Source organism: Pezoporus occidentalis, unplaced genomic scaffold (assembly GCF_034315485.1).
Source record: "Pezoporus occidentalis ecotype Australia unplaced genomic scaffold, CSIRO_AGI_Poc_V1 ctg22, whole genome shotgun sequence".
NCBI classification, from domain to species: domain Eukaryota; kingdom Metazoa; phylum Chordata; class Aves; order Psittaciformes; family Psittacidae; genus Pezoporus; species Pezoporus occidentalis.
Genome location: NW_026914072.1, coordinates 4547130 through 4573915, shown reverse-complemented (window position 1 = coordinate 4573915; position 26786 = coordinate 4547130). Strand labels below are relative to the sequence as shown.

The 26786-nt window shown below is 37.3% G+C and overlaps 1 protein-coding gene across 3 annotated transcripts in view; it reads left to right on the top strand.

Moving 5' to 3' along the window:
- Positions 1–21369, top strand: part of QSER1 (glutamine and serine rich 1) — a 41751-nt gene extending 20382 nt beyond the window's left edge. For all 3 annotated transcript variants that reach the window (XM_062620286.1, XM_062620285.1, XM_062620287.1), the window contains 10 exons: positions 848–4558; positions 6876–7168; positions 8131–8247; positions 8854–8987; positions 10047–10258; positions 11896–12033; positions 13353–13450; positions 16012–16164; positions 16564–16659; positions 17251–21369. In XM_062620286.1, the coding sequence (XP_062476270.1) occupies positions 848–4558; positions 6876–7168; positions 8131–8247; positions 8854–8987; positions 10047–10258; positions 11896–12033; positions 13353–13450; positions 16012–16164; positions 16564–16659; positions 17251–17391 (5093 nt within the window). In that variant the 3' untranslated portion in view covers positions 17392–21369. The remainder of the gene's footprint in view (positions 1–847; positions 4559–6875; positions 7169–8130; positions 8248–8853; positions 8988–10046; positions 10259–11895; positions 12034–13352; positions 13451–16011; positions 16165–16563; positions 16660–17250) is intronic.
- Positions 21370–26786: the final 5417 nt, after the last annotated feature.

Here is a 26786-nt window from a genome sequence, read left to right as displayed (position 1 = left end):
GAGTATGAATCACTGCAAGGGAAAACTTGCAAGGGAATTTCTCACTCCTCTTGCAATTGGAGTAGTATGTGATGTAGAGAAATACTATTTAAGGCAGGATATCATACTAGTGTCCAGATACAAACAAGTAATATTATACCTTTCAGTTGGATACTTGCTGTTGCACTGTGCACATAGTTGCTGTCTGTGGATATTTTGGAAAGCATACAAATCATATTTATTCTTTGTATTAAAAGTCAAAGCCCTCTTTTAAGGAACACATTACAAAGTGTAGCTGTTAGCTATTTCACTGCAAGCTCCAAAATGTTTCCATAAAGCAAGTTATGAAACTATTGGTGAGGGTAGATGCAAGAGATGGTATTGTTCCTTTAACTGTGTATGTGTTACAATTGGTGAGGTGTAATTGTGTTACAATTGGTGAGGTGTAATTTTGCCTTTTACTGTATATTAAAGGTATGCAGGGCTTTTTATCAGTTGTTCTCTGCTGCAAACTTCTTTCTAAACTGAGAGTAATAAAGAGCTTTCAGTTTCAAAGAAGAATTCATCTTGTACAATCTTTTTATCCATGGTTTTTATCATAAGGATATGATTTTTTTTTTTTCCCCTTGCCAATTCACTGTAGGTACAGAATTTGGAATTCGTAGAAAACCCTCCACTTCCAGTTTGACCCACAGTAAGGGCCTCCCTTTTATATGTTTTCATTTAAAAGGGGTGGTGATTTTAATGAAGGTTACATTTGTAAATGCTGTAAAATCTTACACTCAGATGAGTTCTAGAAATGCAGACTGTTGCAACTTGTAAAGCTCTCTTATGCTCCTTTTCTTCTTGTTTTTTGTTTATTTTCCAGGTATGCATTCCTCAACAGCCACAGAACTTTTTGTTACTGGAGCTTTGCCAACCTCTGGAACATTTCCACCAACATCTGCTTTATCAGCATATCAGCATCCCAACACTTTGAGTAGTAGAAACTTTGCTGCTACTGCTCCTTCTCTTACTCTTCAAGATACTACTTTCAGTGCTACATCTAATGGTCTCTTAACTACCCATGATCCTTTATTGCAGATTAAAACATCACAAGGCACTGTTCCAACTGCTGTGACATTTGAGCGCCTAGGCAGTTCTGTTTTAAGTACCAGTATACCACCTCAGTCATCAACATATCGTTCTGCTCAAGAATCTGCACCCCATCTCTTGCAACCTCAATTTAGTTTGTTGTCTTCAACCCTTGGAGGAGCTCAGCAGGTTTCTCAGGCATATAGCACATCTGTCTTTACTGGTTCCACTGCTTCTATTGATCGAGCACTTCAGCGCGAATGTAGTGTTATTAAACACCATCAGCGGCCTTCAAGTACTCAGTCTGTTCAGGCTCAACTGACTGTTTCACAGCATTCCTTACACAGCTATTTAACAAGTACAGGTGGAGTTAATTTTCAGGATACATCTAGGCACTCAGCATTATCTTGCAGCCCAGTTGGAGATGTTACTCAGGTGAGCAATGGAGGACTACAGCAGAAGACTTCTCAAGTCACAGTGGAACTTGCTCAGTCATACACATCTGCAGTTCCATCACCTGGTTTTCCATCCGCTTCCACAACAAAAGTGAAAAACTGTTCCGTGAAGCAGCCTCCAAGGTCAGCAAAGACCCCCAAACCTCACAGTGTAGCTCCCACTGTGCAGACACAAAGCTATGCCAAAACTGCACAAAACCAGAGTTCTGTCATTACAGGCCAAGCACAGATCTATTCTACAGCACAGCTCCCAAGCCTCTTGTCGGTCAGCCAGTCCCAAAACTATGTTTCATCCCCAACTCAGAGTGTGCCACCTGTCAGTCACTCACAGGATTTCTCATCCAGCAAGGCTGAGAAGCTGCCCTCTCTGTATAAAACATTGACTTTTTCCGGGCAATCACAAGCTGTTACTTCTGATAGTCAAACTCTCAGTTACTCCTCAGAGGAACAGGTATTGACTTCAGTTCCAAATGAGAATTACTCTGGGCAAACAAGGGAACTTTCTTCAGTCAGCCAATCTCAGAGCTACTCTTCTAGTCACACTCAGGGTTTATCTCCAGTTAGCCAATCCCAAGTTAGTTTTTCATCTCAGTCACAAGTTTTATCAGCTGTTAGTCCTTCAGAAAGCTATTCTTCAGGGCAGTCTTTAACATTGACATCGCCTTCCCTTTCCTTTAATGCCTCTCCTCGGATACAAGCTCTTCCAGCCTCGAGTCCTAACCAGAGCTATATTTCTTTACATTCTTCTCAGAATTCTCAGTCACAGGAATCCTCCTCTCCACAGTCTCAGAAGTTTTTGCCATCTGTCCAGTCTCCTCCTTTTGCATCCCCAGCTCATTCACAGACCCTGCAGAACAGCAGGCCTTCCTCAGAAACAAAGTCATACATTAAAAGGAAGTCTGACTCTAATTTGTATGCCTCATCAAAACAGGAGGAGGAATTATCAATACAGGATATGCAGGCATTGCAACAGCAAGCTACTCTTGAGTCTTCCAGTCAAAGGCTAACTGATGAGGAAATCAATGCTCAGGATGTACCCTATAGGGTCTCAAAAGCAGATGACAGATACTCTCAAAGTGTCATCAGAAGTAACTCTCGTCTTGAGGATCAAGTTGTGGGACTTACTCTTCAAGGAACAAAAAAAGATGAAAGAATGGTCAATTCTGTGGAACAGCTTTCCCAGCATATTGGCCATATCACTAGTCTAAGCCATGATATGAAAAAGACAGCTAATTTAATGCACACGACACAAGTAACCGTGAGCACTAAAGAACTAAACCAGCAACATTCTCTTATGCATAAGGTACATGAAAGTAAAGCTCAAGAACAGCAAGGTCAAGTCATTAGTGCGGCATCGCAGGTTCAGTCTCACGCTTTAAGGCATGGTCATCAGCTGTGCTTGCCCAGTGCACAAGTACTGCTGGAGTCAGCCTGTGACTTGCAGATTCTTCACCAGTCAATACTTCAGTCAGATTTAGGACAAACAAAGGCATCACCACAAGTGCAAAGAATACAGAGTCCTCAACAGGTGCCACATCCATTCCTTCAGATGGATGGTCATATTATTCAAAGTAATGGGGGTCATTCGCAGCAGCAGCTTCATACTCAGAATTCAGAAGTCATGAAAATGGACATTTCTGAGCCCTCAAAGCCACTACAGCAGCATTTGACAACAAAAGATCATTTTACTCAGACAAATCAACATGATGCAAAAAACCAGTTTGTTTCTCTCAGTTCAATATGTTTCCCAGAATCTATACTTCTCAGTGATGAAAGGAATATATTATCCAATGTAGATGACATCTTAGCAGCAACAGCAGCAGCCTGTGGAGTAACACCATCTGACTTTGCCAAATCAAATTCTAATGACGGGGAAATCCAGTCTGTTGAAAATAGTGAGGAGTCTAAACCACAGTTTCAATCAGTGGATGTAAGACGTGTGTCTTCTGGTTTCAGTGCCTCACCTACAGTAGTTGGAAAGCCAACAAGCATTAGTAATATTTCTTTGAATGGAAGCCAAATTACTATAAATCTTACACCAGTGTCAACAATACAGACAAAAACTGTGAACCTTGATCAGCAACACATTGAAACTTCAGATCAAAATGTAGCAACAAGAATGACCTCTCCCACCCTTGGCCCTGGTCAAGAAGAGCAAGAACAAGGGGCTGTTCCAGTTAAGAAACAATGTAGCATGAGTCATGAATCCGAAGAAGATAATGATGCTTCAGCTGATGGTACACTGAATGCAAGAGACACAGAATTTGTTTCAAGTGGTAGGAGCCTAAGTGGAGAAAGTGCTGCTTCAGAGAATGACTTTAATATGGGTGGTGATGATGGTACTGTGGCAGGTAACCAGTCAAAGGTTTTGTTGCAGCCACTCTCTGTGCCCCACAGTGGAGATGGAACCATTAATAGAACTGAAGAAGAATGCCAAGATCTATCTCAAGGGAACCTTCAAAAGAAAAAAAACAAAGGAAAAATCCAAACCAGAAATGCTGCAGAAGACGACAGTGCAATTCAGAAACAGCTAAAAAGAAGTGGACAGTGCAAACGTCAAAATTCAAGAGGAAGTGACTCATGTTTCACATACTCTTCTGCTGTTTCTGAAAGTTGTTATGATACTTACCAGCATCAGGAAAGAATGAGGCAAAAAATCAAAGAAGTTGAAGAAAAACAGCCTGAAGTCAAAACAGGATTTATTGCATCTTTTTTAGACTTCCTAAAATCTGGGCCAAGGCAGCAGTTTTCAGCTCCAGCCGTTCGAATGCCAAACAGGACGAGGCGACCTGTTAACCAGGTAGTTCGTGCCCCATGCCTTCAACCCTCTGCAAAGCCTCAGCCAGCACCAGCAGCACCTGTAGCTGCTGAAGGTAGTGATGAAAGTCCAACCAAAAATACTGATGAAGAAATTAAGAAAAATTTAGAAGCATTGGCTTCATTTTCTTCCGATGAAGATGATTCTGTGGGGGGTAACCACGATCTTCAGAAGAGCATCTCTACTGCATTGTCAGCCCTGGATGATACATCTGATAGAAAGAACAAATCAGGTAAAACAAGTGCACATGTTGAAGGAGATTTCTGTAGTTGATGGTGAAAAAATAAGGAATAATTTTAGCTGTCTTCAGTTGAGGTAAAGGTTTTGATTGGGTTTGGTTTTAATCCCAGCCATAATAAAGAGTTATGTTCAAAACGTGCATTGACTATGAACCAAACTAGTGTTTTATACAGTTAGAAAATCTGTAGGTAAACTTGTTAATGCTACTTAAGTAGGACTCTTCTAACACCAAAAAGTTATTTTAGCCGAGAATTGGAATAATGTGTCTGTTCTCTTCTTTGGCTTAGAATGCTAAATATGATTTTCACCTGGAAATCTCAGCAACTCATCATGTCAGAGGTTTAAAAAAAGTTTATTAAAGTCTAGCAAGAGAGCATATTAAGAATTGCCATGAGCAAAAGTTAAGTTCTTCCTAGATAAATATGCAGTTTCGATAGAGGTGCACAGAGTATGTTTATGAAAACAGTATTTTTTTTCTTTTTAGATGAGAGGGGGAGATTTTTTTTCTCTGGGGTGACATGATTTACTGAAAAATACATAGTACAGTTCAACTTAAATTGTAATAATCAGACTTAAAATACTGGGAAAAGATTGTGGAATACATGATATACTAAACAATACTTCATCTTAATTACTGTTCTCTTCTGAAGATATTTCTATGAAGTTACGTTAAGTTCAAGCATTTTGGAAAGGCCATTACAGAAGATGAAGTTCCTCATATATCTTTCCATTGAATACATATTTTAAACAAATAAGCAGTGACTTTTTTTTCCAGAAAGCCAAAATGTGGACCGTGCCATCATATGAGCCTCTTGCTGAAGTCAATTTTAATAAGCCATGTTCTGTGTACAGCTTCTGAAGGAAGTATTTCAAAGGGGTTTTGTTGATGGCCATTTGCATGAGTGTTCTATTTGCAGTATTTTCCTTTTACAATGTTATTGTGACTTCTTTATTATTCATAAAGATTTAATATTTATACCACCAATATTTGAATTCACCTTCCTGTTTTGTTGTGTACAAGACTGTACATTGTACAAGTTGCTTGGTAATCACTTCTTTCTTACTTGCTGGGCTTCTGCAGGTTTTCTAGTAATTTTTCTGCCTTTTTTTTTCTTTACACAACTATGGAAAGACGAAGACTAAGATGTAGTCTGTTCGTAGCATTAGGTAGTAAATATCCATTTATCTGCTGTTTTGAAGACACTGTAATTACACTTGGGGAGCTGATAATGCTGTGTCTAATTAAAGCTGTCATAGCTTTCACTGAAAAAAGACATACAACCTATTTGCAATAATGGTATAGGATATATGAAGAAGAATGTATTTCTTGGCTTAGCAATTTTGCCGAGTTGATTTAATTAATCTTCATGTATCTGGAATAACTTTTATTGGCACATTGATATTTAAATCATTTGGTTTGGATCACTTTTATTAAAATGTCACGTTATCTTTTCTCTGTTTTTTTTTTAAGTGATAAAGCCAGCAGTTAACAGTGACTGTCACGAAACTGTGCAATAACAATCTTAAGTATGAAGCCAGTTTCCTAAGTGTTATTAGTAGTTATGCTGTAGCCAATATGGCTTGATGTCTTTTAGATCAGTAATTCGGTGTTAAAACTAATATGTATAAAAGAGTATAAAGTAATATCTAAAAAGGTTTCTTATTTTTTTCAGGTGGGAAAGATTAATAATTTTGAAAGGTGGGAGTTTCTTTTGGCTCTTTGGCATAGAGGAGGAGAATGTTCTTTCCCTTCTTTGTTGTGTATCATCACTTCTCATTTTTCAAATCTGTTAAAAATTATTAGAATGTTGCCAAAGTTTTAATCTCAAACTTCCAGTTACAGTATCACAAGATTAAAAATTATAAATGTCCAAAAGTTGGACAGCAAATGTTTTCATACTTCATGTATATTTCTCTTTCATTAATCCAGTTTTAAAAAACTGCTTATCAGCAGATTGGAAACAAGATTTAGTGTTGTAACCTTTGCTGTTGTGTTTGCTTACTCGCACAAAATACAACAGTATTTCTTGTCGATCATGTCTGCAACTATCAAATTGGTTTTGAAAGCTGTTCATCTTTGTTATTTCTAGATGCTAACAGATGTAGCAGTTTAATACAGAGATATACTAGCCACAATATTCTGGGTTTGGTTTCATTTTAGTTGTAGCCAAGATGATGCTTTTGTTTTAACTCTTAGAAGAGGTGTTTTTAATATGTGTTGTAACAGAAATGAAGAAAAATATTCTAGTTCCTATTTTTTGCCAATCCTTGATAATTTGTTTAACTAGAATTTTGATTTTTGTCTTCAGAAGCTGAAAAAGCGGCAGTTGTTCCTGCTGCTGCCACCACCACTGCTGCTGTGATCAAGCAGGAACCGCAGACAACTGCTCCTGTGTTCAGTGCACAGGAGAAAATGAATCCAGCTGACCCCTTAAAAGTAGCCCAACAGGATGCTGTGACTTCAGACCAATTGGCAAAAACACAGGCAACTGTTGCAATAGAAGGATGTACTGATGAGGAGAATACAGACAGTGGAGGAGAGGGCATGTACAGAGAACGTGATGAATTTGTAGTGAAGATTGAAGATATAGAGACACTAAAGGTAACCTGAATACTTGCTGGGGAGAGGTGGGGGAAATCATTAGAAATCCTGCATATGAATTTAGTTTCAACAAACTATCAAAAGGGAAAAGGCTGGAGATCAGTTTTCTGTTTCAATTCTAATATGCCCTGGTTGCTGCCAGGATGCCTTAAAGGTGTCTTTCTAGTGCAGGTTATGAATATGTTTTATATGTACGTGACCTATTTTATTCTACATACATAATAAAGTAGATATATGTGCAGGTAACCTCTGTTAGGACTTGGATTTACCTTTTTATTATTGAAAGGCATATTTTTTTATTTTTTTCACAGGCTGTTGGCAACCTGTGATTTATTTATTAAAGTAGTAGTAGGTTTCGAAGCATAAGTTGTTGAGGACATTACTTTTGGACTTGTGCAAAAGATCTTGGAATTGTCTTTTCTCCTTTTTTTTTTCTTTTTTTTTTTTTTTTTTTTTGAAAAAGGTTCTGCTCATTGTTCCAAAAAGGAGTTTCTTCCATAAGCAACAGTACAGCTCCTCACACAAGTTTATGGAAACACTTCTTGTGTTCTTGTTTGGTTTTGTTGCTTCTCCATATTAAATTCTTCATGTTTACCTATCATTTTTGCTATTGTGGCCAGCAGTATTCTTACCATTAATTTCTAATACTTCTGATTACTTGTCTCTGTATTCATCCTCTTGAGCAGTTTTAAATGAATTCACATAGCTTTGTTGCCTGTGATAAGTGATATTAGTTTTCAAGTGTTCCCTTGTCACTTACAAAAATGATTAAGGCATGCTGTTATATGCAGTTTGCATTATACTATCTTGATGCAAATGGCACATAGTGACTATGAGGTTGGAATTTTGAATGACTTATTTTAATTTCATCCCTGTGTAACTTGCTCAAAAAATATAATGCACAACACATTTCAGGGAGAAAAATAAGTATGTTTCTTAGCAATAATTTTATGTTCTTACAGGTTGCTTTGCAAACAGGAAAAGAGCCTCCAGCTATTTGGAAAGTACAGAAGGCTTTATTGCAAAAGTTTGTTCCTGAAGTCCGAGATACTCAGAGAGAGTTTGCTGCTACTAACAGTGTGAGTCTTAAAAATTCCTTGTGGAGCCTCATGGGAACTGATTTCCTTGATAGAAGTCTAGGAAGCAAGATGAAATGTGATTCTGACATACATTCTTAGGAAGCATCCTTGAAGGGGAGGAGGGGGAAAGGTTTCTCGATTTCCTCCTACTCTAAAATTCACTCAAAATAATGGGCAGAATTCTTGTTTTCCAGCACGGGTTCTTTAGTGTCGTTCAGCCTGCATAAAGGAGCAAGTTTACATAACCAGAATAAAGTCAGTGGAAGCAGGCTTGTGAACCACAGTGGGAAGGATTCACATAGGATACAGTTTCAACAGGCAGCCCTTTGCCATACAGATAATTCTTTAGGGATAACGCATGGGGAGAATTAAATAAATGGAAAAAAATGAAGCCCAAAGTATGTCTTGCCTTATTTTCCTTATTTTCTTCCTTTAAATGTGGAAATCCATTGGAGAATTTCTCTTAAATTGTAAATGCTGTAGGATGGCTCATTCTTGTAAAGAAGTTGTTTTTAAACTGACTTTGTCTTTAGTGTTTACGTTTTTATTTGTTTAAACTGAACAATTTTACTTAATAAAAAGCACTTGTGTATTTTTTTTTTTCAGTATCTTGGGTATTTTGGGGATGCAAAAACAAAATATAAAAGAGTGTATGTGAAGTTCATTGAAAACTCGAACAAAAAGGAGTATGTCAGAGTATGTTCAAAAAAGCCACGAAGCAAATCTGTACAGTCAGCAAGGTATTTTTTTTTTTGTCATTTTGCCATACTGCTTTCATGTTAAGACCACACCTATTTTAATAAGTAAGACTGTAACTCAGGGTTATGTTAATTCAGCTTTAAGTTATAAACTGAAAACTGTGTGTTTTGCTTTAAGAAATGAGATATAAATTACTGTCATATTAAGACCTTCCTACCTTGAATCTGTGGATTGCAATATATTTTGGAGGTGTTGGGGCTCCTGATGCTATTTCTTTCTGTCAGCTTTTGCCTCAGTATCAACATAGAAGCCTGCGGGTGTAATGATTTTAAATGTGTGTTGTTTTCTCCTATCCCATGGACTTTGCAAGTTAGTTAATTTTTTCTGGATTGTTTTAATGATAATCCTGTACCAATATACTACAAGTACTTCTCAATCCTGGAAAGTTAATTTCAAAACAGGAGTCAGTTGTTGAAGCTGGTTGTTGCAAGTATGCTTTTCCCTCTTCTGTACTGTCAGCACACTGACAGTATTTACTTTTCTCATTGCACATGCCCTACCCCCGCTCACCCTACCCCAGAAAGCTTTATAACTCTGAGTGATGACCAGAAGAGTCTCTCACACAGTTACTTTGGGTAGCTCTGAGATTTCCAGTCACCTACTTCCCTTCTGATAAGGTTTTCACTGTCATTCACTAGCTAAGGGTTTTTCTGTTGAATTTTGTGTTGACCTTTGATTGTGCTTTTGGAACAGGTTGTGGATTCTGTATTGAAGAACTCTGTCATGCTTTATTGCTTAGCTTATGTTATCTTCTCACAACTTCAGATGGTATCTGAAGATTTTCTCTCTATGGATTTTCAGTAATTTAATGCAGATTGTTTTCTTTATCAGACACTAGTAAACAATAATAAAAAACCACAGTGCTCTTTATTCAAGGAATGACTGGCATCTCATTTCTAGTTACATGTTCTAGTTAAATGAAATAAGTGTATATAATCCATGGAGAAAATATTGTGGCTACATAAGATTTTAGCTATTTTATTAATATCAAAACTTGTGTGGTAATTATTTTCATAGAGATCATCTTTATGATATTGCAGGACTGTTCATTGCAAACCTAACAGTAGCACCAACAAAACCCCTGATCCACCAACACCGAAACCAGCAGCAGCAAAGGTCTCTTCTGTGAAACCCAAAGCTAAACAGCCAAAGGTAAAGGCTGAGCCACCGCCAAAGAAAAGGAAAAAGTGGAAAGAAGAATTTTCATCTTCCCAATCTGATTCTTCACCTGAGGCCCAGAGCGATGAGGATGGTGAGAGAGATACTGTTGTTAGCAACTAGGGCCATTTGAACTTAACTAAGTGTAGTAGTAGAAAAGTATGTTGCTCAATCTTGCAATTTTTTCTTTGCGAGCATCAGAAGCCAGAAAAAAAAAAGGAAGAAAATCTGACTGCCACACAAAATTGATTTCTTAAAACTTTTCATTTGTTTGAGCATGAGCAAATGTGTGCAACTGAAGTTATCTCAAATGTAGTTTACCAGTTGGGTAAATATATTTTCACTACGTCCTTTCTCAGATGGGTACAGTTGAAGTCTGATTTTCAAATACATCTGAAGAATCAGATTCTTAGTTATTTTTCCACTACAACTCCATGTCATGTCTAAAAGAACATTTTCCAATACAACTCCATGTCTGCATGCAGATGTGGGCAGAATTCAGATGTTACTGTTGTTGTTTCAAAACCCAAGAAGAAAAAGCAGTTACTTTTTGGCTGCTTCACTGCTTGACCAAATGCCAGCTGTTCAAATGTAGCCTGATGAGCACATTTGCTCTTAAGACATTCATGGTGTCTTGGAACAGTGAGTTAAGATGTTTGCAGTAATTCTCTGGAACAGAGAGGAATTTTTGTATGGTGTTTATAGAGATTATCTATGATAGCAGATATACAGTGCACTTTGCAGGGTTTTTTGTTTATTTCTTCTATGTCTGAAGTTGTGTAGTACTCATGTTTTGTATTGCTGCATTTGCAAAGCATGTTGGCTTTAGTGACTTCAGCTAAGAATAAGCTTGGGTTGGTGTACTGGAACAGTGCTTCTGCTGAGGACAGCACCTTTAAAATACTGTTTTTCAAGCAAACTTGCCCAAATAACCATTAATCTGTACAAGTGTCCATATTTAACATTTCCAGTTCTGTGATGATAGTCATCCATAGAAATGTTGCTATCTGAGAAAGTCTAAGAGCCCTGTAAAATTCTGGTGTCATATATTGGAGACTAAGAAAAGCTCCAGAATGTTCAATAGTACTGAGGACTGCTCTATGTGCATATGTGAAATTGCTGTCTATGAAAAAAAAAGAAAAGAAAAAAAAACCACAAACCGACCAGAAGTTTCCCCAGAATAAGTACAAATGTGCCTTCATTGCTTCCCTGGTAAAATTTTATTTTATGTGGTTTTTGTGAGTTGGACAATTAGGTGGGATTGACTTCAATGGTATGCCGACTCCTAGGTGACATGAGTGCTTTTGAACGGTTTTCTGTTGAACTACTTCAAGTTTTGTGGTTTTAGGAGGTACTTGCATTGACGTGACACCTGCACTTAGGGCACTTTGCCTGCCTGAAGTTATTTATTATCTCTTTTCTCCAGGCATTCATCTACAATAATAGAAAAATGTTAAAATTCCCTAAAATATTAGAGTCTAAGTGCTGATGGTTATAAGTAATTATATGTGTTTCTACAAAAAATTGCACCATTTATACCAGATTTGGGTTTCGTACCTGGTTTTGGCATGTAAGTTAGTTGAATATTATTTCTGTTGTATTGAGTTTTAATCTCTTGGGATACCAGTAGGGGTCACTTGTGTTTTAAGAGTGAAACCTTTAGTTTTGAAAAATACAAATACTTGAAAGATACCAAATGAAAATAGTCATTATATTCCAATTAATTTTCAGAGCTTTTACCTCCAGCTCCCCTCGTTACTCGGTTTTTGAACACAAGAGCTATGAAAGAGACTTTTAAGAGCTACATGGAGTTGCTTGTTAGCATTGCTTTGGATCCAGACACAATGCAAGCCCTGGAAAAGAGCAATGGTACAGTATGTTTAACATTTGTATGTTTTAATTACATTTTAAGGTTATTAATTGGTGAAACAAATGTATTAAAAAAAATAAATAAACACCCCACCAAACTTCTGGCTACATACCCACATCTGAAGAACACTTTACACAAATTACTTGTCTGTGCATATATATATATATATATATATATTTGCACTATCTCTTTGAATAATCTAAGTAATTTGGAAAGACTGTTTTGTCTGCTTTGTTGAAGTACAGCTTGAGCTGTGAATGTCAGAGCTGAGCTCTTTGTTCCTGCTCTTACTAAATTTTAAAATCTTTGCAAACATTATTTCAAGTTACTGTTTCAAGTGTGTTATTTATTTTCTTATGAAGAAACGTCCTTATAAGTAGTTCTCATTGTTGCTGTTAAAAATTCTGCATTTCAAACTCTGAAACCTTAAAGTTCTGATCAAAACTAATTATATTTCACATTTTGTTTGGGGAGAAAATGTTTGCACTTATTCACTGTGGACTTGTATCCTGGAGTCCACTACAGTAAATAAGTCAAAACTCTTATTTCTCAAAATTTAGTGAGACACTCATGTATAAAGGTCCAGAAAGAGAAATCATTTCACATATTCTTTAGTTGCAGGCTGATGTTTTGTACTGTTCTGTTTGCCTGTATTTAGAAAACTAGTTTCTATCATCTCCTCTGATTTGCTCTGGTTGTGCATTGGTACACACTTACCTCAAGGTTTCATACCCATGTGTATATCAGTAGGCCGACTAAAAGCACAGAAATTGACATTATAAATTAAAGATTCCATACTGAACTGTAAACTCATTCATGGCCCCATGCCTTGTGTTCAAATGTATAACATAAAATCTATAGTGGTTTATCAGATAACTTGTATCAGTAAGTGCTTTCCACAATTTCTTTTATTATAAATGCCAACAGGGTCATCACTCGTAATATGGAATAGTAAATGTCAAAACCACATACTTTTCTTTACAGAACTGCTAGTTGTATTACAGAGAAGAGGATTATCTAGGACATGGTTTGAAATTGTCTCAGGATTTGTGCTCTGTATTGCTTTATCTTATTTTTTTTCCTTTCAACAGAAAAAAGAGGAGGATTGCAGTCAGCAATTAAACTGCGTAATATCTAGACCACTGTAACAGGCTAATAAAAAATAATTCATGTTTGAAATCAATTTATATGAAAATTGCATGATTTTTTTTTACTTCCACATTTTAAGTTAATGGATTGAAGAATAGATTGAATAGGAATCTCATTACTGTATTTTTCTCAATCCACTGCTGACACTGTTTTTTTTTGTGTCTTTCAGATGAGTTACTTTTGCCTCACATGAGAAAAATTGATGGTATGCTGAATGACAACAGGAAAAGACTGCTTTCCAAATTACGCTTGGATCATACGTTCAAGGTATTCTTTTTTAAATTCTAGGATTTTTGAGTAACGTTGTCAGTAAAGTCAGTCATTGAGTGCGTACCACGCAGGCATGACTTAAAACCCTGAAGACAAATTCGTAACAGAAGTGAATATGGATTTGAAAGAGATGCTATAAATTCCATGCTTGTGTGTGGCATTTGGAGAACATTTTGTGATGGAAGAGTATATACTGCAAAGTTACAGTTCTAGTCTTAATCCCCATGCTTTCTGGTTCATTCCCAAGCATTTTTTCTGTTACGCTTCTCAAGTTTGCCAAAAGGAAAATCTGTTTCCTGTCCTTCTAAAGCTTTTGGTCAAGTGATTGTATTGTCAAAAAATCTTAATAAACTTTTACATGAAACAGCTATGCTGTGGAGCAGATGTCTGAACTTTGAAGTTGAGAACATGATCAGAGTAGTTTAAAACTGGGACAGAGGGACTTGAGAACAACTTGTTTGTGTGCTCTTTCATGTATCTTCAGCATAGAAGGTTGGGAAAAGTATGGATAACAAGCCCATACTACAGCAATTTTGACATGAAAATAAAAATCAGATCTGGATGTGGGCATGGAAGGAAGCAGCCCTACTGTCTCAGTAGAGAGAAGGAAAACAGGAGGATAAATGAGCACTGTGGTTCCTCCCATCTACCCTCCAAGCAACAATGCAGATTTCCAAAGTGCAGTGAAGTGAATTAAGGTTATTTTCACCTATGTTGGAGAACTAGTTGTTGATGTCTGTAATCAGACTGATTATTTCTTCTTATAACAGTTTTGAGACCAACCACAGTAAAGCAGACCTGTCTGTAAACACCATCAGACCAAATTTGCTTTCATCTTTCACCATTCCCTTTACATCCGCACTACAGACAAACTTGCAAAACTAGTTGTCTCTCTGTATTACTCTGTACTTATTTTTGAGGAGGAAGATAATAGCAGACTTGATTGTTCTGTTTCAGAGATCTTTTTTTCCACAGCCCATTCCTGATAAGTTTTGTGGGATGCTGTGATCTTGTTTCAGAGGTGAAAACATTATCCACCAGTGAAACAGCTTCAATTCGCACTCTCTTTTAACTCATTTCTTGTAGGTAATGTTGTTTTCCTGGTTTCAGGGAAAAAGCTCATAGGATCTTCTGTAATACTGACATATAATTATAGCTGCTTATTCAGTTGGAGTTCATAACTGTTATAATAGCTTTGCTGTGTGTACACTTAGCAGATTATGTATCATATCTCTTAAGTTTGCTGGAAGCCTGTATTTCTCTGTATGGTCTGCAAGAAGTTAGTAGAGTTCTGAATGTGAGGAAGAGATCTGCTTATGATGTAAACTGCTAGATAAAGTCTTCTGTGTTTGCCTCCTGGTATGATAGTACCAATTGTGCCATCCTTGTGCCAGTATTTTGGATAAGAACTGGCCAAAGCCCCTTGACACTGAAAGTCAACCCTGAGGAAGGCTATTACAGGAGCTAGAAAAACTAAGTTAATTTAAACCTGTGGAAGTGGATGCTCCAATTTGGGAGCATTGTGATGAATGTTGTATATGCACAGGTGAGCTAGTCAAGGTTACTGCTACCACTGTGAAACTATCTCTCTGCCAGCTGATTCTGTACCATTTTACTGAGAGGGGTTTTTTATAAAGTGGAAAATGGCTGATATATGAAGTGGTAAAAAATCATAGGCGGGGAGGTTACTGAATTCTACTACTGCTTGTTAAAAGAAAACATAATAATTCAATCCACTTCATGTTTTAATCAAATGGTTCGAATTAGTTCCTTAAGCTGCAGCACTGGTATATTTTTTTCTCGTACTGGAGTATAACACAAAGATAGATATGCTCATTGAACTAAAAATTTTTTTTCAGTACCAAATTATGTAGCATAACAGCTGTTTCAAAGCAGCCACTAACATAATGCTGTGTTTGTACAACAAAGTTGTATTCAAATGTACTTATGCAAATAACATAGAAATGAAGCTGGTTATGAGTTAATATGTCTTAAAAACTTGTGCTTTTTTGAGCCAGCCATGCACTTCACTGTGCATAAGCTTTTCTAACTTACAGATACGACAAGATGCAATTAAGTTGTATTTTGCAAAAGCTGGGACAAAACCTATGAAGATATTTAGGCATCCAATCCCTGCTACAATTGGTAGGCTTCCCATGGGAAGTACTTGGGCATCTCCAAGTAACTTGGCCTTATTGATTCTTGGATAGAAATGGAATGGGAAGCATTCTAAAAGGTGAAAAATGCCTAGTGCAGCGTTTTTGGTTTGCTCTTCCTAATGAAGGAATCACAGATGATAATCTGAGATGCAATAAAAGGATTTTCTTAGTCTTGAAAAATTACAGTAGTCAGGAACAGGTGGTCCTGCTTTTCAAAGTGTGTATGGTTGCTTGAGCTGATAAAGACCACTTATAGGCTCTTTGTGGAAGAATAAATTATTTCATAATAGGCTGCAGTCAAACTTTTCAAAGAAACATAGCCGGTTTATCAGCAGTCTGGGTGGCTTGGCCATTCTTGAACTTTTCAAAATCCTTTTTCTTTATATGCTCTGTTTAAAGAATGCTTTGGAAAATTTTCCTGAACTGACAGTGATCACTCGGGATTCTAAGACAAAAACTGGAGGAACGTCTGTGTCTAAGATCAAAATGAATGGTAAAGCTTACAACAAGAAAACACTGAGGGTTTCTAAATCAGCCACTAAGTTAGCACCGGTGAGTGTTCAGAGGGTTTATTGCTGCCACATCTGTCTCCTAATGAAAACTGCATTTACATGTAAAGTACTACTTCATTACTTGTTTTTTTTTGGTAGATCTATGAAAATATAAAGTATGCGAGTGAGGTGCTTTTTCTATAATAAGGGAATGTTAAAAAACATTTTAACAGTATATTAAATCATGGGTTTAACTCATCTGTGAAATATAATTATATTCCAGGAATAATAAATTATTTCAGAATTATTCCCCTGTTTAATGTCTATGTTTAGACGTAAATGCTCTTGTCCTGTATATTTATACAAGGGAGGGGAGGATTCTTTACAGAAGAAAATGTCCATCATATACCTGTCTTGGAAAATAATGTGAATTTACCTAAAATAACTGTTCTTTTTGCAGGAGTTTACAGTAGATCCAGAAAAAATACAGTTGTATTCTTTGTATCACTCACTCCATCATTATAAATATCACATATATCTAACATGTAAAGAAGAGGTAAGTCTTGTCCTCTTTGAGATACTTTCATGCATTTGAGGGAATTGGGTCCAACTAGAGGAGCTGCTGTCTTCTTGTAAATGAGTATGGATTCTGGTCTCCTATTTTAATTAATTCTTTCTGGCAAAGGAAGGGGTATGTTGAGCACATCTGTTGCCCCTGATGGGCAGTGCTGCCCAGAGCATTAAGAGATGAGGCTTACAAGGTTTGTGTGATATCAGTTTCCCTTGGGGATAGGTAAGCATTCTTCACTGTTATCCAAAGTAAACGAAACCGAATTTTATCGGTATGTGTAACTCCTCAGATTTAGAAGCTACTTTTTGTCTTAGAATGCCCACTCCTTTATTTTTTCTGAAAATCCTTGGTGGAAGTATTCCAGGTAGCAGAAATACGAGAATTGAGCTCTGATTCAGTTGTTAAGAAATGCTTTTTGGGGGCATTTCCCATGTTTTTAAATTTTTAAAGGCTTTCTTCCAAAGAAGGTTTGTATTTAACTGCAGAATATTATAAAAATGAAAATTCTGAATTGCTGGCAGCCTAACGTGTGTGTGTGTATGCATCTCTCTTTCCGTCCTTCTCATTTTTAAATAGATTTCTTCTGTGCAGAAGAAGAGTGCAGACCTAGGACAGGAAGAGATTGTGCAGCTCTGCATGAAAAATATAAAGTGGGTGGAGGATCTTTTTGAAAAGTTTGGTGAACTTCTGAACCGTGTCCAGCAGAAATGCTCCTAACAGAAATGTATCCCAAGTCTCACATTTTTCTACAGCACTAACCCAATGGAACAGAAAGCTCGGAGAGAGGCTCTGATTTCTTTTGCAAGGCCAGACTGCGTTCTTGCTCATAGCCGTTTTTATTTCTCTTTATGGAACATTGTGCCTTGGCTCTTGCTAAGAAAAAGTGATGCTGCCAAGGAAATCAGTCCTTTGGAGATGGAACTAAATGTAAACCTAACCACATTTTTAACCTGAAGAATTATTTTCTATTTTGTAAGCTATTGGATAACTTAGTTTTATTTTCAGAAATGATTTTGACAAATGATAAAGCATGCACTACATATATTTTTTCTTTATTGCTAAAAAGATAACAACTCTTAGAATACTACAGATTTTTCCATCCCTGACTAAGCGACAGAAAAATCAGTGTTGGGGTGAACTAATTTTTACATGTCTGGCCACCAAATTTAGAGTTTTCTACATTTTGTGAACAGAGCCAGAATGACATCAGCTTCTGCATTACGTACATTGCCATCATGAAATCCAGAAATGTCATTATGCTTTATGGACTCCTTTTACTATTGTCATGTTCAGGAGACTGAGCATGGAGTTGGTGCAATCCTATGACTGCTTTTTGTGTCAAATTATATTGTAATGAAAGACAATGACCTTAACTATTTTCCCTGTTTTGAAGAAAAAGAATATTTTGCTTTATACTGTGTTGGTATTTTTTTTTCTTTTGGGAAAAAAAATCTCAATTGTACATTTTAGCTCACTAATAGTTGTATTTTTCACAGAGGAAATATTGTGGTTAAAATTGTTACATGTATCTTTGTAATACACTTTCCATTGTTTTCAGTAAATCCTATTCATTTATATGTTGATTTCATATTGTAAACTATATATCTTGAGGTAACCCTTTTGTTTATACAGGTTTGCTTCAGTGTTAACCAGAATAATGCATTCTAGACTAGTTTTGCTTTAAGTGTAGTTGTGTTAGACACTGCAGTTATTTTCTGATACATGAAAATAAATTTCTTACTAAACTAGCACTTGATTAACTGAGAGTTTAAATGAAGAGCTACTACACTTTATCTTCATCAACAAAGATTGATGATTGACTAGACTATATGCAGTGTTAAACACAGCTTACATTATTATCTGTAGAAGTGGCAGTTGCAGAGCTGTTCTCTTTTTGGTGCCTTTCAAGTCTTCAGACATCTTTGTAGCTTTTTCTCTCCCCTCCAGTTTTTAACAGTAGTGCCACTAGTCACACTCAGACAATGAATGTAATGGGCTCTGGTCAGGAGAACATTTTCCTTAAATTTGCCAACAGAATGCCTTACTGAGTCATTCAGAACGGATATGTACTCTACTGGCGTCCTAAAAAACAGTCGTGTTGGTCTTTAGTTCAGATAATGTAGGAAAAAAAATCATTCCTTTATCCTTTTGCTGCCACTTAGTGCCTTAATTTCAGCCAAGAAAGCAGGGTTCACTATTCATTGGCCGAATGAAATAATGTTCATTGCCACGTGACCTTTTTTCCCCATTATCTGTTTTGATCCTATTCAGTTGTTAAATATTCATTAGACCATAGAACTTATAGAGTTTAATGAATAGATGTGAAAATGAAATTATTTCATCTTGAGTAATCAGATAGAGGTTTGAGTATTAAAGTATGTACAGAATTTTAGCTGATTAGTTTTAGAATGTTGTAGGCTGTTTACCATTTTTCCAAAGCTTTTCATCTTTTAAAAGCAATAATTCTCCTTTACGATTTGTATGCAGACTACAGTGAACAGAAATGGGTATGTGCCCTTCCCTTTTTTAAAGCCTCTTTATAGTGGTTTTGCTTTAAAAAGGGTGGTCACTATCATATTACTAGATGCATTGTACTACTGCTATGTCACCTGTGATCAAGGAGAGCAAGATGGGTTTGGGTTTAGGAAGAATGTGCAGGTTGTTGGAGCAATCATGAGGCTAATTCATTTTTGTGGTGAAAAGAAGGGTAGCCACAGGGTTGAAGAGTTGCTATTGTTTCGGTTGCACCATGTTGACTCTGGTCGGAGCTAGAGTTTATATGGTGAAACCAGACAGCATAGTTACCAACATTAATAGGAATCAGCTAAAATTGTTTTAATGTACATATGCACACTGCAGATACAGTAGAAATGTGCCTGGTATACTCTTTAATTGATAGTGAAGGTTCCCAGATTTACTGAATGTCTTCCATTACTGGTGGGGGTGGTTAGCAGTGTGTGTAGATTCATGAGAGATACTTACTTACCTGGGCAGAATTCTGTGGTCACGTTATGGTGATATATATGGACAGCACAGTTTGGGAATTCCCAATCTGCAGCAGTAAAAATTACCAGGATGCAGACTGAGGGAACAATCAGGATGGATCCTTGATGGAAAGGAACATGTCAGACTTTGTGTCTTACGTATCCCTGCCTAATGTGACTACAGAGCAACTAAATGAGAGAGGTCTCTGTGCTTTCTAAATGGTTTCTTAACTACTACTGGATGTTTACTCTAGAATTTGAATCTAGAAGCAGCTTTAGGAAGCTACTTGTTCAGTCCAAGTCCTTAGAAGCTGAACAAAGAAATGAGAGGCCTTTGGAATAGCTTGTCCCTATTCAAAAAGAAGGAAATTTTAGCAACAACAATTTAATAAAACCCAAAGAAAAGGAAAAACCTGCCAGGATGCTCTGCACTGCCACAGAAGGTGACCTGGCTTATTTTTGGCTGTTTTGTTCCTGAGGCAAGTTAAACAAGCACTGAGGCTGTAGAAGACAGGAAAAACCTGTCTTTAGTAAGACTACCCTAGGCTAGTAAAGATTAATATAATGGAGCTTCCATCTTTGTCTTGGGCAGCAAAAATGGTGGCTGGGTTATTAATTTACCAAATTAGAATAAGTAAAACCACAAAAGTCTCAAGTGTGTTAAAGGATCATGAATCAGCATAAAGCTTTGTTAGTGGGATTGAAGAGGTTTTTTTATACTGAAGCAAACTTAGAAAAAAGTCAATGGATGAATTACTTTTTTACACAAATACTTTGTTTTGTTGCATTTTAGGTTATTAATTCTGCACTCACAGCTCAGTCCTTTGTTTTTCTTAAGTAACAGTGAGGTCTTCACCCCTTAACATCTGACAGTGAAAACTGAGTACTCATTTGATTGCAAGAGAAATGCATTAGGAAGGAACAAAACCCTCCTTAGACTGTGAATTAGTAAACCAGAAATTAAACTAATTGCAGGATGAATTACTTGGGTTTTAATGCCGCTCTTCCTTCCTTTAGCCATGGCATCCCTGTTTACACTGGGTTTGTTTTTCTTGAAATACATTCTTTCTCTTAAAGGCAGGTTTTCTTTGAGATGCTACTGCCAAAGTTTTGCTAGCAAAAAATCAGAGGCAAAATTGGATTGAGAAACTGTTTCTGAAAATAGCTAGGGACTTTAGGGTCTTCGACGTTCTATGGCATGTATTGTATTCATATCTTGTCGAAATGAAATACTACTTTTTTAAAAAGTCAGATGTTGCAGGCTGTCTTCCAAGTAAATGATTTCCATAGGGAAATATATTTTAAATATTATTTAAATATTTAGTACTATTTAAAACAATTTTAAAACAGAAAAGCTAATACTGTGCTCACAAAATGTCAGTGTGTCATCAACCATTTCTTTTGTTGCCAGCAGTTCACATTTGGTCTCTCTCGCATACCTGTGCATTACACAGTGCACATTCTTCTGTATCTTATTGTTTAAGCTAATACTGACATGTTGTTGGTAATAAATGCATGTTTTTCTGCGTATATCCTCTACATATGGCAAAAATGAAGCTAGGGCTAATTAAGAGACACTTTATGCATTCTTAGTCCAGATTTTCAGGTGGTCCGTAATACAATATATGGAAATGTGAAAAAGGACAGTTTTGTACCATTCATGATGTTATTAACTAAACCCATTAAAGTGAAAACACTTTTTAAACAAAAACCTTATAATGCTTAGTCATTTATTATTAAAATACTAAGTTGTGAAAAGTTAGATTGTTGGAAACCCTTGGCAATTTAAACTACATGTTTTGGTTTCCAGATGAAGAAATACAGTTCTAGGGTCTGGGTTTTTTTTCCTCCATTTTACCACATGAATTGAGCATGTCTGGTTGATCTGGTTTATTACATCCTTAATGTTCTCAGTTAATTTTCACAATATATCTGCCAAGTCTTAAACTGATGTGACAAGTGAGAAGCCAAGACAGTTGGTGTAGGATACTACTTCTGTGATTCAGGTGTTTCTCAGCTACACTATTTTCTCCTGTTCCTGTTCTTGCTAAACTAGAATACCATCTCTGTGTACCTGCGGGAAGAAATGGTGCTCTAGAGAGTTTTAGTCTCCCCCCACATTACAATTAATTACTCTTGGTATTCTTAGAAATATTTTTTCCCCATGCAGAGGGATGAAGTCCCGTGATGTGGCTGTTGGCCATAAGATACATTATAGGCCTTCTCTGAGCCACTTGCTGGCACAAAAAGGTGAATCTGAAGGGCTGGAATATGAGGGGGGTTTTGATGCTTCTGTGTGCAAGAGCTGCTTCCCAAGCCAATATAAGCATAAGACATTTTTGCCCATGGAGTTGATCATTGTTTTCTCCAAAAAGCACTGGGAAGCAGGTAGACACAGAGAATGCCCCATTGCAGTGTGGAGGATGAACCTTTAGCTGCTGCGTTCCAGATACACATTATCATTGATGAACTGTTTTGTTTTTAAAGAGAAAAAAAAAGGCAAGAAGCTGAACATATGCAGCTTTTTAAAACAAAACTATCCTGCTATCACCAATTTGTTGGCAAGCATCAGGAAATCAAAAGAACTTGTTCTGCATTAGGTATTTGCCCCTCCTGTAGAAAACAAATCTTTGTTTCATTTCTAGAAACAAAAGAAAACTGTCTTAAATTGATTTTAATTTGGAAGAAACATGAGTTGGGTGTGAGAAGACATTGGAAAGGATGAAGAATTTGAAGGGAGGCTAGGGGAGTTTTTGGAGTGGAGGTAATTGAGGAACAAAGGGTGTGGTAGTGAGGAGTGGTCTTCATTAGGAATAGCTTCAATTAGTTCTGCTGCAGCCTATATGCTGACTGAAAAGCAAATGACAAGCCAGCAGCTTGGCCTGGTGGCAGGTGGACATTCCTAGCAGAGAGTCCCACTAGGGCACTAGTAGCATTTTGCTGCACACAGTGACTTCATAAGATTAATTCAGTCTAGTCCTAGTTCTGCCTTTTGTTTTGCTATTAAAACGGGGGTTTCTTTTGAGAAGCATGGATTCCAGCGTATATTGCCACATAGCAGCAGTGGCTTTTTATTGCCTCCTACTATAACCCGTTGTTAAGAATGTGTATTAATAGACCATGGTTCCTACTTGGTTTGTCCTGTATTGTCAGTGTTCAGACAAGTATAAGGAGAGCAAAAGCCCTTTTAGGAAGTATTTGTATTACAATCATCTGAGGTAAGAGCTTTTGTTTTATTTTTGCAAGTGCAGGTATATCATCGGACGTTTAGCACTAATCCTCCTTCAGATGTCCATGTGAAAGGCTAAAAAAAACCCTTATATTTGGGCAGTGTCCTGTATACAGTTAATATATTAACTTTAAAATACAGTAACTGGGTCCTAATGGAACATCCTGAGCAGTGAACTATTGATCATATAGTTTGTGTAACAGCTTCAGAATTGGGAGTATGTCTTCTAGACATGCTGGGGTATTTACACATAGGGGAGTTGGAATTGTGTATGTGATCCTGTGCATGTGATAAAGGTTATAGATGGTAGCAGCCACTCTTGGCTCTAATTACTATCTTTAGCCTTAAAAACTCAATTTAAAGTGCTGTGGTTAATTTTTAATAGGTGGGTTTGGTTCAAATTAGAATTAAATTAAGTCTCTTTATTCTACATGTGTTACTTGAAATCTTAAACTATCTCACTGGGAGTATGTGCTGCAGCTTTCTAAGACTTCCAGCAAGACCTTTCAAGTAAAACCACATTATTTGGCATCATTCTGTCCTATCTAACTGGTTGTTGCTGGTGTGCTTTGTCTGTGCATTAACTATATATCACACCTTTTTGATGCAGCAGCAGAAGGTAAAAGGTATGATAACTGAATAAAAGCCAAAGCAGCAATGTTTTATCATGTAGTTAGGTGAAGCTGGTAACTCATTCAAAGCTCCAGAAGAATAAGGATTTAGGTCTGCTCTCTAAGTAAAGCAGCTATGGTGGCTTCTGAAGCCTCCCACATTTTTGCTGTTGGTCAGCATGTAGACATTACCATCCTTCCAGCTTTTGTAAGAGAATAGGGTAAGCAGATGCCCTTTATTTGCTTCAGTCCAAGGTCCAGCTACTTTGTTTAAACAGCCAGAGAGGTAGTTTGTCCATAGTCAGTGCTTTGCGCTAAAGGAGTTGAAGAGAAAGCTTGCATGTTGTGTGAGAACCCGTGTGTCCCAATGCTGGAATCAGCTGGTTTAAACAAAGGCCGTAAGAAATGCTTGGCCAGGATTGTTACTTTCCTCTTGACGTGAACTCTGCACATATAAAAGCTCTCTGGAGGATGCTTTAGGGCCATTTTCCTGTACTAAACTGTGGGCCTGGCAAAACATGGCATAATTGAGTTTCGTGGCCATGGTGCATTGTCCAGTAATAGAAAAGGTGAATGATAGATTCCTGCTTGTAGCATACATAAACATAAGCCTGATCCTCTGCTCTAGAACACCAGCCTTGCAGTCAGTGTAAATATAAATGGTAAGTAGCTGTTTTCTGAAGAAGTCAAAATGAACAGTAAAACTCAGGAATTTTATTATAATCAAGAAATCCATTTAGAGTTCTCATCTTTCCCCCCTCTGTTATCCCTCAGACCATTCTGTCCTATTAAACTGGTGCTATTTGTGCCTGCTCACTTTGGGAGTAGGGATGTGAAGTTGTTCCTGGCAGAGCAGCGTAAGTTACTACCCCAGCATGCTGCTGTGGGGGACCTCCACAACTGCACAAACTGGTGAGAGCTGGTCCCCTAGTTCTTTATGAACTGACCCAATGCTACTTTCAGTAGTCACATAAGTTAGTGTGTTTGGTTTTGTGTTGCAGTATCCAGGAGCTCACATTCCATCAGTTGCTGCAGGTCACCTGAGAGATGGTAACTGCCGTCTTGGGCAGATGTAACTTCTGATGTTCCAATTATTTGTACCTGTACATGCTCATTCTGGTTGAACAGGTTTCTACTGTGTAGATGACAGTGAGTTTTTACTGCTCTGTGAGGAGTCTTTATCCAAACAGTGTTGGTAGGACCATGCTGTCCTGCACACATTTAGGCACGCACACTCTCGTCTCCAGTTATAATGCAGAACCATTCTTGCAAGTCCCAGAAAACTTCCCCAAGAGGAAAAGTTTTAAAATCCATTTAAGATAAAATTATTTAGTGTTTATTAAGACAGAGAAGCAGAGCTTGTCCCAGTGTTTTTTGTGACATTGCTGGACTTTACCCCCTGTGTACTTCAATACAGTAAGTCTCAGGTAATTCCAGCTTGTGACTTCCTCTCCAGCTGCTGTGCCTGGCTTGTTACGCAGAATGCAACGTGCTCCACTGGAGGTCAGTGTGTGCCAGAGCAGGCCCAGAGCGTTGCTTCCCTGCCCTTCCTTTGCCATTGCCCAGCTTGACTTGGTCCTGCAGTCACATTGGTATTCCAGCCAGGAATGGAAGGATTTTGCTCCTGAACAAAGCACCCTTTGTTGATTCAAGCATTCGTCCAGAAGCTTCTGTCCTGGAAACTTGTTTATTGTTCCAATCTCTTCAAAAATGCAAGGGTGGAATCCTCACAGATTTCATGTTGGTATAAAACACTGGAGTTTGCACTCTGGGAGTAAATTGTACTCTGGCCCAAACAGAAAAGCCCCTGCGAGCAGCTGCTCCGTGGTGGGGCAGACATGGTTAGTATGGACTTAATGGTGCAGGGTGGCATCACTGTATCCCACAGAACCTGCTACTAAACAACCCTTTCTAATTTGAATGTAGATGGGAAGTTGGGACTGAGCAGAGTTAATTTGTGAATAACCTGCTGTGCATTATAAGGGAGAGTGTCAGTCCTCTCCAGTCCATGGAACCCAGCACCAAGAAAACCTCTGCTGCTCTTCAGTACAAATAGAATGTGTTATTGGTAATAAGGCAGATTCACTGCAGGAGTTCTTTCAGTTTCTTTCGTATCTGTCTAGCATATCACATACCTTTTTGCAATCCAGTATTGTATGAATAGCTGTTCATTCCCTTAAATGTCCAGTTAATAAAGGTAGAAGAGATTTTTCTGATTTTGATAGGACTGTTTCGGTATTAAAAAACAATGTACAGGACTTTGTATCTTCATGCAATGAAATAGATGAGATTTGATAAGCTTGTGAGAAGTGCGACTTAAAAAATAGTAATTTTTGTAACTGAAGCTGTTGATTTTTCCCTTACATATCTTCATGTGACACTGAACCGTATCACAAAATTCTATGTCTCATCATTTGTGAATGGATTGAGTAACATTTTAAGGGTTACTGTATAAAATGTTCTCCATCTACTTAAGCACTGCAGTGAATACAGGCATTGTTGATGTTGGGGGGGGGGGGGGGGGGGGGAGAGTGTTCTAAATAAGTGGAATACTTTTCTGAATTTTTATGGTAATTATTAATTTCTGTGTGTTTTCAGAAACACCCATAAAGATTGGGTTCAACATATCCTTGCAAATGTGGCAATAAAATTTTATGTATATGTGAGATCAGGCTGTGTTGAAACAATCTTTAAAGCTGTTATTGTTATGGGAAGACATTTGAAATCTAAAGAAAATAGTTTGGTGGAAGAGAGAGCCTTCTGTAGTCTGATGTGTTTCTGAGATGTAAAATTAGCATTTCACATGCAGAGTTCTGTGTTAATCCTTCAGGAAAGTGGGACCTAAATTGTTTTGGAAATAAGAAATGGGATAGTAGTGTTCTGTGAGAATCCCTCTTTATTTCATAGTCATTTTTAATGTTTCTTTTTTTTGGCATTTAGAATGTGAATAATAATTGGAACATGGAAACTTCTTGGGTTTAGACTATTTTATTTTCCAGGTTTGGGGTCCTTCCAGATTTTCTAAAAGTTTCAAAATTGAAACAGAATTTTTACTGTGTCTCTTTCAAGAACACACAACATTTCCCAATCCCTTAACCAAGCATTGATCTGCCATAGATTAAACAGTAGTATCCTATCTTTTCTACTAACATTCCCCCATCTTTGTTAGGTAATGGAAGCCTCCAACTTTCGTCTTTTGGATTAAGATACAGAACGACTACATCACACAGTTTTGGGGGGTTTTTTTGGTTGTTTTTTTTTATTTTTTTATTTTAGTAAGGTCCTCTA